The following is a 12,493-nucleotide window of genomic DNA, read 5'->3' as shown; positions in this document are numbered from 1 at the left end:
CCCCCACCCCCTTCCTGTAGCCTTATTCCTCATGACTGAATCATGAAAGACTCTAGGAAACTCATGAATGAAACTCTAGGAAATAGAAACCATCATCTGTTCCCAGTCTGTCAGTCAGGTCCCACTTTCTCCAAGCAGATATATCAGTTTCACATAATGTTGAAGTATAGCTATGGGCCAAAAGATGTTCGGATCTATAAAGTTATTCAGAAATACATTTAAAGTGCAAATCACTCAAAACAATTCCTTGAATGGACATGTTTTCACTTCAAAGAGTTGAATATTTTTTTTATGAGGGATTTAAAGTCACAAACCTTAAGTCCAAAGAAAGTATATTAAATAAACAAATAAATGAATAAATGTCTAATTAAAAGCTGAAATTCTTGAAAAAAAGAAATGATGGCATAAGTAGTTTGGAATAATCTTTTATTATTATTTCTTAAAAAAAAATTAAAAAAATTTTTTAAAAAAAGCATTGAAACACATTGCCATTTTGTTATCATTTTGTTCAAATGGAGTAACCCTAAAAATACATTTGTAAAAAAAAAAGAAGTTTGTAAAAAAATGTTTTTTACCTTGAATTTTTATTATTATTATTATTATTATTATTATTATTATTATTATTGTGTACACTCTCATATTCAAGGTGCGAGGGAAATATTTTAACACCCTTTACTTGGTATTAAAATGGTTATATGACTTGACATTTTTAAATTCAATAAACCATTTTATATATATATATATATATATATATATAAAATTATATAAATGTCTTTCAAAAAATGTAAGAAACCAACATGGACACAAAGATTACATTTCAGCGAACCAATGTTTAATTATTACCATTAAATTTACTCAAGATCAAAGTATCCATATTGTAAAGTAGATATATACATTTGCTTCAGTGTGGTTCAGAAAGTTGATTTAACTATATCACTTGCTTTTTTAACAATTGATATAGTTAATTATTACATAATTATGACACCTTCTACCTGAGTTTTCTTTATGATATATCAATAAACAGCTCAAAGACTGTGATTAAAAAACATTTCTAATAATGCACGTTATTTAAATGTTTTTTATTGTAAATGTTTTTTACTTAATGTAAGTTTTTCACATCTATCAGAGTTACAATTTATACTGTTAAGTTCATTACACTTAATCCAACCACTCTGAATATACTTTTAGTAAATGTAAGAAATTGAGTCAAAACTGAAACTCAGAATGTCGAAAACACTGATGAGATAAATAGAGAGAAACAAACAAAAACAAATTTCATTGACTTAAGTAGAATTTTTTTAGTAGAATTACTTCTCATGTCTTTGTGGTCTTTCTTTTTTTTGGGGGGGGGGGTATTTTTCCCCTTTTTCTCCCAATTTGGAATGCCCAATCCCCAATGCGCTCTAAGTCCTCGTGGTCGCATAGTGATTCGCCTCAGTCCGGGTGGCGGAGGACGAATCCCAGTTGCCTCCGCGTCTGAGACAGTCAACCCGCACATCTTATCACGTGGCTTGTTGAGCGCGTTGCCACGGAGACATAGCACGTGTGGAGGCTTCACGCCATCCACTGCGGCAACCACGCTCAATTCACCATGTGCCCCACCAAGAACAAACCACATTATAGCGACCACGAGGAGGTTACCCCATGTGACTCTACCCTCCCTAGCAACCAGGCCAATTTGGTTGCTTAGGAGACCTGGCTGGAGTCACTCAGCATGCCCTGGGATTCGAACTAGCGAACTAGCAAACTCCAGGGGTGGTAGCCAGTGTATTTTACCACTGAGCTACCCAGGCCCTTTTGTGGTCTTTCTGATAAAGAGTAAAACATTATAATGGACAAGAATTAACGAGCCGTCATTTTTGTAGCCTCAGGCCCTTCGGGGGTAAAAGAACTAACGGTCCATTTGTCATCAAAGAACTTGTCTAATTAATTTAATTTCCCTGCCAATATTCGGCACATTATTTTAAATCATAGGACATTTATTTGTAACTGAGAAAATGTCTCTGATCTAAATGAAGGTTCTGTGAATTACTGAGCTAACTGAAAGGGGAAAATAATTATATTGGCTTGCCAGGTGGCAGTCTGCCAAAGTTTTAGGTACATAGTCAATAGGGATGTGCCCGAAACCAAATACCTTATTCGGAAAGACATGAATAATGACTTCAAAACGAATAACAAATTCATCCAAATGATAGAAAAAATATTAATTAGACTGATTATCCAAGAGGCAAGGGAAGCACAAGGATAAAGCATAATAACGGCAAAATTATGACAAAATTGTCAATTATTACTAAAGTGTAAGCCTTATGAATGAATTCCTGACCTGAAGTGATGATTTCACAGCGGAGCTCGTCTGTTCATCTCTTAACGTTGACCACATTTATATCCACATCTGGTTAAGCCTTTATTACCAAAATTGTTTAAATGCTCCATAAATGCTTAGTTCCCTATCTGTCACTCACTCGACGTTGTGTCGATGTAGTGAAACTAGGGGTCACTTTTGGGAGCCCAAAACACCTCTACTTTTTTGAAAAAAGGCCAATGAGAATTGGCGAGTGGAATTTGCATGCCACTCCCCCGGACATATGGGTATAAAAGATGCTGGTATGCAACCACTCATTCAGATATTCTCTGAATTCATCCGACGAGTTCATTCACCTCTCTCTGCTGGATCTTATGGCGCATTTCAGAGGCTTCTCCCCCTCTGCATCTGTGGTTTGCAGAGAACGCCCCTGGGTGCTTCGGCAGAACATTTAAAAGTGTATATTCTAAAAGAGTATATTTTCTTTCTGAAAGAGCGGCAGACACGGAACGTCTTTTTAAAGATGAGTCTTTTTAAAGATGCCTTTCCGTTTGTGTGTTATTCCTGGTTGCGGTCATTATCTCTCCGCTTCCAATGGCCACGATCGCTTTCTTACGTGTCTGGGCACTGCCCATGCGGAGACATCGTTCGTGGATGAGTCACGTCCTCATTGCGAGAACATGATCATGGAAACGCTGTGGTCGTGGCTTGCTATCATAAGAAAGCAAGCCACCCCAGCGGCTCCCTGCACCGGTCCTTCTATCTACGTGCTTTCCCGGGCAGCCACGAGCGTCGGGCTGGAGTGAAACCCTCCACTCTTCCCTGAACCCTCGTGGCTCAACGATCAGTTCCTGGGCACGGGGCACAGCCCACGGCCACGTCCCGCCCCCATTCCTTTTTTCCCGGAAGTGCATGAGGAGCTGACAAGATCATGGGAGGCACCTTTTACTGCCTGGTCCCGGTCTTTCAGCTCACCCGCTCTCGCTATCCTCGATGGCGGAGCGGCCAGGGGGTATTCGGTGATCCCCCAGGTGGAAAAGGCGCTCGCGGTGCACTTGTGTCTGCAGAGCGCCACCACCTGGCATGGGCACCCGAGACTCCCATCCTTGTTCTGCCTGTAGGTTTACGTCGTCCCTGACGGCTGGAGCCTACGGTGCCGCTGGACAAACCACCTCCACCCTGCACGCCATGGCTCTCCTGCAAGTACACCAAGCCAAGGTGCTAAAAGAACTGCACGAGGGTAGTTCTGACCCGGGATTGATGCAGGAACTGCGCTCGGTGACCGACCTCACTCTCCGGGTGACGAAGGTCGCGGCGCGGTCTCTCGGGCTGGTGGTCCAAGAGCACCACCTTTGGCTCAACTTGGTCGAGATGGGAGAAACGGTCAAGGCACGGTTCCTTGATGCCCCCATTTACCAGGTTGGCCTGTTTGATGACACCATCGAGGACTTTGCCCAGCAGTTCTCGGCGGTGAAGAAGCAGACGGAGGTTTTACAACATATCCTGCACCGGCACGGCTTAAGACCCCGCACCCTGTCTGCTTGTCGCCAAGGGCATCCTCCTGCAGCAACAACACCAGCTGAGATTACTCTGTGTTCCACCGAACACTGTAACAGATCCGAAGGAGACTGCCGAGCAATCCGCATCTTCATCCGATTGCCTGCAGAAGTGAAGAGAAAAGATTTCTCTTCCCTCTTCAATCAAGTCGACGTCGCTGATTTCTCTGCCAGCCCGCCGAGAATCAGCAGCCATACCGCCCGCCAACAGAGTGAGGAAACGGCCTCCTGTCATCACCCGAGCCTCGAGGAACCGAGTCGGAGTTAAAGGACGGATGAACACACATTCGTCTGCATCCTCATACGATTCAAGTAAGAGGTTTACGTCTGGGCAGAGATAGAATATTATAGTGTGTTATTCTTGTGTATCAAGGTTATTGCTTGTACAGTTTATGGACCGCCGAGTCCACTCATTGCTGCTAATAATACTCAAGGTATTACTGTAATGTACTGTTATCATGAATGAGATCTGCTGTGTTGTAGTCCAGCCACAATGGACTGTTGTATATTTCCGCCATCGCGGGTGAGAACGGCACACTGAGTTTATCATTTAAAGAATCAAAGACCGCGGGACAGTTTACGAGCCATCCACCGCGTCTCTGAGTGATAAACTAACAGCTGCTTTCTCTCCCACGATCGCGAATCCGGCTTTGGTGCCGCCACTTTATTCTCTCTCTCTCGTACTAACCACACACACATGTGACCCCTCACAAACATTCTCGCACACACTTTTGGCTAGTAGATAACTTTGTGATAAAGCTCAGCTTTGTCCCTAAGTTATCGTACAAGTGGAGACACGCCGTAAACGGGCAGACGCCATTAGCTGGCTTCTCTCCGCCCACATTCGCGGCCATATTCTCTGGCCGGAAATCTCGCGTGACGTACTCTCCACGAGGGTCACGTCTGCCATTTTGTGCGCGTCACACCTTACACACACACACACACACACACATTCACACACACACACACACACACACACACACACACACACACACACACACACCTACCTTCCTCTCATGTGTTATAGGCTTATTTTGGTTACCATACTGTTATACTATCTGGTTTTTAGTCCCTGATTCCAGGGTGGTGCCCCGGCGATATTAATCCTTATTAATATTCTATAGATTTTTGATAATTGATAATTATCTTTGATGATTTTTGAATTTGAAGGATCAATAAGCTAGTGTTAATTTTAATTAATGTTTCATTGATGTTAATAATTAATGATTATCTTTGATAATTGTTGATTTAAAGGATTAAAAAAAACTAATATTGATTCTCATCAATGTTCTACTGATTTTAATAATTATCTTTGATAATTATTAATTATTGCTAATAACCAAACCCACTCCTGAACGTGGCGCACTACATTTAATGGTGTGCCGTGTGAGGTTTTAATGAGTTAGATTCTATTATTTAATTTAAATATTAATTAATAACTAAAGAAATAATTATTAATTAACACTGATCTAAACAACCAGTAGAACCTACATCAGTCTGGAGTCATGGAGACTCAGTCTCGATGACGGCGCGCACAGTCGGTGCTGAACTGTCTGAAGGCATTCAGACGGAGAACAGCGGTTCCAATGAAACTTTTTCAGAGGCAACTGGGGCATATGGCATCCTCTGCGGCGGCCACACCACTCAGGTTGATGCATATGAGACCGCTTCAGCATTGGCTCCAGACTCGAATCCCGAGATGGGCATGGCGCTGCGGGACACATCGCGTGGCCATCATGCCAGTCTGTCGCCACCCCTTCAGCCCTTGGACCGACCTCACATTTCTACAGGCAGGCGTTCCCCTAAAGCAGGTCTCCAGGCGCGTCGTGGTTATGACAGACACCTCCAAAATGGGCTGGGGCACTGTATGCTATGGGCCTGTGGCTACGTTGGCACATCAACTGCCTCGAGTTGTTGGCAAATCTGTTGAATCCCTCCAGACCGCACCTCATTCCCTCATGGGACCTTTCTGTAGTTCTTCAGGGTCTATGGGGAGCCCCCTTTGAGCCCCTGGAGTCAGCTGAGCTTAAGGCACTCTCTTTAAAGACTGCCCTCCTGACTGCGCTCACTTCTATCAAGAGGGTAGGAGACCTGCAAGTGTTCTCTGTCAGCGAAATGTGCCTGGAGTTCAGTCCGGGCTACTCTCATGTGATCCTGAGACCCCGACCGGACTATGTGCCCAAGGTTCCCACGACCCCATTTAGGGATCAGGTGGTGAACCTGCAAGCACTGCCCCAAGAGGAGGCAGACCCAGCCCTGACATTGCTGTGTCCGGTGCACACTTTACACATCTATTTGGATCACACGCAGAGCTTTAGAAGCTCCGAGCAGCCCTTTGTCTGCTTTGGTGGACAGCAGAAAGGAAGCACTGTCTCCAAACAGAGGATCACCCACTGGGTCATTGACGCCATCGCTATGGCATATCAAGCTCAGGACGTGCCACCCCCTGCAGGGTTACAAGCCCACTCTGCCAGGAGTGTGGCGGCCTCCTGGGCCCTGGCCAGTGGCGCCTCTTTGACAGACATCTGCAGAGCAGCGGGTTGGGCAACACCCAACACCTTTGCGAGGTTCTACAATCTCCGGGTTGAGTCGGTTTCATGCCATGTAGTGGCAGGCACAAGCAGGTAAGTTCAGGGACAGCTGGCCAGGTGTACCGCTTGCGCATAGCGCCTTTCACCTCCCTTGAGGGGAAGATGTGTGCTCTTGACTCCCAGTAGTGTTCACAGACTGTGATCCCCGGATGACTTCCTCCTTAGCCCTGTGGCAGTCGAGTTTGCGGAGAAACTCACTGCTGGCTCAGTAAGTGCGCTGGTAAGGCCCTGTACTGAGGTAGGTGCTACGCATGCGGTGGTTCCCCATAGGTAACCCCATGTGTTTTATCTTCCGTAAAATTGTTTCCCTCTTGGTAAACTCGGGGGCCCTCTGCTCTGGTCGCCATGTTTGTAGAAAGTCCTCCCCCCTTTGGTAGGACGTACCATGTGACTTTCCACATGACATACTTCCGACAAGACTCGGTAAGACCATGTGATGTATTTCCACTTTTTGGGCGGGGTGTGGTCTCCGCGGTGTCTTCCCCTTTGGAGTGACACCCCCCCCCCCCCCCCCCCCCCGACGTATACACTTAGAGCTCCCTGTCAGTTAACAAATTCCACTCTTTTTGTGGAGAAAAGAGAAGGAAAAGAGGCCTTGGCTGGGCCAGCCTGTCCCTATTTGTTGAGCAGTCGACTTGTTCCTGAAGGACTGTTCGACGCTCATAAAGAGCATTGGGGGAGGTTACATGACGGCCTGGTGCGCTGGCTACGAGGCACACAGCAGTCTTCCCGTCACACACCGCCACTTCACGTAACACAGTTCAGCTAGTTGTGGCGTTTTGTATAGGGACCCCTAGTGTCACTACATCGACACAACTTCAAGTGAGTGACAGATAGGGAACGTCCTGGTTACTTGCGTAACCTCCGTTCCCTGATGGAGGGAACGAGACAATGTGTCCCTCTTGCCACAATGCTGAACTACCTGCTGAAATGGCTGGGACCTTGTCTCGGCTCCCCAGCACAAAACCTGAATGAGTGGTTGCATACCAGCTCCTTTTATACCCATATGTCCGGGGGAGTGGCATGCAAATTCCACTCGCCAATTCTCATTGGCCTTTTTTCAAAAAAGCAGAGGTGTTTGGGGCTCCCAAGATTGACCACTATTGTAACTACATCGACACAACATCTCGTTCCCTCCATCAGGGAACGGAGGTTCTGAAAGTAACCATGACGGTTTAAATAGTGTGCACATGGAGAAAATATAACATGCTCGTTCTTTTCTTACTCTTCTCTTCTAATCATTGTTGTTGTTGTTGTTGTTATTATTATTAACATTAATAATATTAATATTTTATGAATAGGCATATACCAGGCATGGTTTAACTATAGGAACTATAAATATAGTAGTGCTAAATTTAAAAATGTGCATTTCATTTAGTGTTGACACACTTTCGTTTTAAGCCTTGCCCATATCTGGTTCTATCGGAATACAGATACAGATCATTTTGCCAGAGCAACAGATACAGATACAGATACAGATAATGGTTTCGCTGCACACTCCTAATCATCAATACCATTCCAATTTAACAGTCTCTAAATTAATATCCAGGTTGTGAGAGAATCCAGAATTGGCTACAATCAGAATTCCCTAATGCTTATACATTTGTGTGTTAATCAGGAGGATATAGAGCTTAGTTAGTGTAGACACCAAATTAACTTTGATACAAAAAAGTCATATTCTAATGGATATTTGTCTAACATTATGCTGTTTTATTATTCAGTATGGCATAAAGAAGAAGGAAGAGAAAGAGGCTGAGGCACAGGCAGCCATGGAGCAGGCATCAGAAGGCAGTTTGACCCGTCCTAAAAAAGCAATCCCTGCCGGCTGCGGCAATGAAGAAGAGGAAGAGGAGAGCATCGTGGATACGGTCATGAAGTTCCTCCCAGGCCCGTTTCAAGATATGTTCAATAAAAAGTAACAGTGGTTCTTAATGTCAAGAAATCCACCACCTTTCTCCCCTTCACCTTTATCACATTTGTTCTAAGATCTCTGGACTCGATCTACGTGCCATAACAACTGTCTTTAACTGGGTCAAAACATGTTTTTGATTAAAATAATATAGAAAAATGTGTGCACTAGAAATGTAATATATATATGCTTGCATTGTTTCTCTGTTTAAAGACAAATGTAAAGCCCCATGAGTCCAGACCTTAGAGCAAAAATATCCTCATGCTTTATTAATTTTGTTTGTAAATAGCAAATGAAAAAATAATTGTAGATGAATACATTACAATATATATATATATATATATATATATATATATATATATATATATATATATATATATATATATATACAATGACTAAGAGTAAAAGCCATAATTTTATCTTGGAGGGAGTTCTCCGGATCATATCATATTTTTGATTGTTGCTCTGTTATAGATATTACTGAAGGATCCATGTGGTATACCTGCTGATATATACTGTAAACAAATTAATTTGACATCTATTCTTTAAACTACTGTAGTACATAGTTCAAGCCATCATGAATTGTGACATTTAACTGATTAGTTTGACAGAAAACTGTACAATGGAAAATAACTTAAACTATCACACATTATTGCTTTGTTTATCCTCTATGCATGCTTTTGTTTATAGGTACGCCGTATCTAATTTCTTTTGCCGTTTTTAGATGAAATAGATTTAAATTTAAGGCAATAACTCTGGTTTTTGGATTTTGTCATCTGACAGACACCAGTGTTAACTTGTTGGTCCATACATGGCTCTGTAGTTCTTCCTTTAGAAAAAAATGTATGTCCCTCATTTTGTTGTAAGGCACATACACACCACACTCGAGCAAACTAGAGTGATGAAATAATATGGAATCAGAAATGTTAGCTTGGCACAATGAGTGAGATGTTAGAAGCTAGATGTAATCTTGAATCGACCTATTTGTGCTTTTACAGTACTTAAATAAGTTCAAAGAAAAATGTTAATTCTTTTATTCATGTCTTTCGAAACTGGTATTTCTTTCTTCCGTGGAACATAACGTGAGTTATTATCCACAAAAGAAAGGAAGTCATACGGTTTGGAAAAACATGAGGGTGAGTAAATGACTAGAGTTTTCATTTCTGAGTGAACGTTCCCTTTAAGAATGTGAGGGGTGTCATAGATCACATAAAACTACAATTGGATCAATAGGGCTATATATATATATATATATATATATATATATATATATATATATATATATATATATATATAATATATATATTATCACTTTATCATCACTGCTGTACAGTACATTTTGTTATTTAGTGTCCACAATTACGTTCGCACTCACAACATGGTTGTGAGCACACATTACGTGATCAGACAGTGACAATGGTGCAATATTTGTTTCTTATTGAGGATGTCCTGTGTCCGTTGGTTGTATATGGGACTCGGATCCCAGATCAGCAATAACAGACAATCTTCATGATTATGTATTCAGCTTATTTGCTAGAGAATGTTTGTGTACAAATGCTGTGTCGTCTTCCTAGTATGAGTCCAACAAAACGCTACTGATGGGCTTAGTAAAAAAAATAAAAATAATAATAAATGGAGAAGGAATTTATTTACAGTAGGGTCACCGTCTCTAAATGGAGACTGGCAATTATTTTTTAGGCTGTGACATAACCTGGCTTCAGTGGCAGTTCTAGCTTGTATGGCGCCCTGGGCAAAACCCGCTTCAACAAGCCCCCATAGTTGTTGACGGGTTGGGGTGTATGTGTGGGTGCTTCGTACCGCCCCACCGCAAGATGCCGCTGCCCCCCTGCAAGATGCCGCCCTGGGAAACAGCACATGTCGCCCATGCCTAAATCCGCTACTGCCTGGCTTTAATATGGTGTGGTCTCAACCAGGGCCAGATCATGGCCCCACAAGTCCCCTGGAAGTCTGTGGCCCCTTGGCACTAACCCCAATGGCCCGATCCATAATCCAACCCTGGTTTGACCTGTGTTTTTATGCTTGCGTGTTGCTACTTTATGTATTATTTCTCGTTGTTGTAACTGCATAGGTACGAAGGAAAACAGTGGGTCTGAATTCCTCAATAATGAGAAAATCAGATTTGAACGAAGCGAAGTCAGATTCTATTATCCATTCTCTTTTATATTAAGAAAACATTAAGCTACACGGTGGTTTGATAGAGTGTGGTGGTATTCTCATTAGGTCATGCCCACAGTTATGTCCAGCTAGTGTAAATAACCACAACACTAAACTCATGTATGCACAGGTCACAAATCAGCACTTGTTATGAAAAAAAAATTGTTAGTTGCATATCATTGTGTTTGTATGTGTAAACTTACAAACTGCAACAATATTTAAGATTTAGAAAAAAATACAATGGCAACACTTTACATTAATGTTTCCTTTGTTAAGGGATTATGAAGGGGTTCATTGATGACTAATAATACATTTACAAAGGCATTAGAAATCATTGATATGCGGTTATAACAACATGCATAAAAAGGGTGACTTTAATGCAATATTTGCCAAATAGTGAGCTAGACTGCCTCATGTTATAAACGCTTAATAAAACATATTGAACATTAGTAACATATCAAAAAATGTATTAATGTGAAGTGGACTAGTAAAGTAGAGCTAGGTAAAATCATTCTTTTGACATCAACGTAGTAATCTAACCACGAAGCGGACTGTAGCAAAATGACATAAACCCTCCTTTTTAATCTCACTATAATAGTCTATTTTTTGCTACAATTTGACACAAAGTACAGAAAATTAATTAGGGCATTTTATGTTTTTGATAAAAATACTGTAAGTATGCATAAGCGTATTTATAAAGCATTAATAACATGTTAAAATGCTTAAAAAAAGTTAAAATGCTTACTATTTATTGTATAAAATTGGCTCTTTTCATGCATGTTGCTAGACAAGCATGTAAATGATTTATAATGCATTTGTAAATGACTAAGTAATTATTGAACCCTTTTACGAATCCTTAATAAAGAGAACTTTAGTGTAAATTGTTATTAATGCAATTAGCTAATTGTATCAGGCTGCCATTCTATTGTTTTAAACATTCCAAATATTTCAGACATTCCATATGAAATATATATATATATATATATATATATATATATATATATATATATATATATATATATATATATATATATATATATATATATTCAGTGTCTCTAGAAATCATTTGATAATCCATGTCTTTGAGAGTAAAACTCAGTTTAGTTTATAAAAGTGTGACATTTGAGAGAACACTGTCAAAGTGATATCATAGCTATTTGTCCTGCCACGTACCAGGAGCAACAAGGAGTAGAATTATATATATATATAGTATATGTTTATATATATGTGCTTACAGAATGTTGTTAAACTACAGCTGAAGAAATTAGCCAGTTGCTAAGATGTTTAATTAGCACTGGCATAAATTAGCTGTCAATCAACAGAACAGTGTTTTCAAATTTTACTGCCACTGCACTATTTCTGTGTTCAATGTTCAAGGCCTTTATATATTAGAAAAGATAATGTCAGTTCAGTTGTACTACTTTTGGACAGATGAGATTCTGCTAAAAACATTAGCATAACATCTAATCTTTAGCTAAATATGTTCAAAACTTCAATGCAAATATGTTTGTGAGCATAAAAAAAATCCATGCATGGGTGTTAAAATTCTGCCACTTAGACTCAATGTGTACTTTACAATTAAAAAAAGACCATTTTGAGCACGACATTTTGCATTGACATTATTATTTTATGCGCGTACAATTGCCCTTGATGTGACAATTTTTATTAGCTGCACCAATAAATAAATACTGCCCAAAATCTATATCACCCATCTTATCATCTTCACCTGTGTTTTATTAAACCAAAGAGTATTCTTGTTTATGAGAATGTTATGTGTGTACTGTTATTATTTTAATGTTTTATGTTTATTTTTCAATCTTTTAAAGTTATATGGTGTGTTTTTACCATCTGTGCTCTCTTAAACATCCGGTAGGCTTTAGTCTTTGGGTTTTGGGATTGTCCATAATAAGATATCCATAAAACAAAACAAAAATTCACACGATTGGATGTGATTGAGTTT

General features: G+C 40.7%; 1 protein-coding gene across 1 annotated transcript in view; it reads left to right on the top strand.

Annotated features, from left to right (window-relative positions):
• The window catches only part of LOC127412588 (complexin-1-like), a 106,407-nt gene extending 97,705 nt beyond the window's left edge, over positions 1-8,702 (top strand). Inside the window, exon 4 of the mRNA XM_051649060.1 lies at positions 8,171-8,702. Within this exon, the coding sequence (XP_051505020.1) occupies positions 8,171-8,368 (198 nt within the window). The 3' untranslated portion in view covers positions 8,369-8,702. The remainder of the gene's footprint in view (positions 1-8,170) is intronic.
• Positions 8,703-12,493: the final 3,791 nt, after the last annotated feature.

This window comes from Myxocyprinus asiaticus, chromosome 22, assembly GCF_019703515.2.
Source record: "Myxocyprinus asiaticus isolate MX2 ecotype Aquarium Trade chromosome 22, UBuf_Myxa_2, whole genome shotgun sequence".
NCBI classification, from domain to species: Eukaryota; Metazoa; Chordata; class Actinopteri; order Cypriniformes; family Catostomidae; genus Myxocyprinus; species Myxocyprinus asiaticus.
The sequence above is the reverse complement of the archived record's forward strand: the minus strand, read 5'-3'. Positions and strand labels throughout refer to the sequence as shown.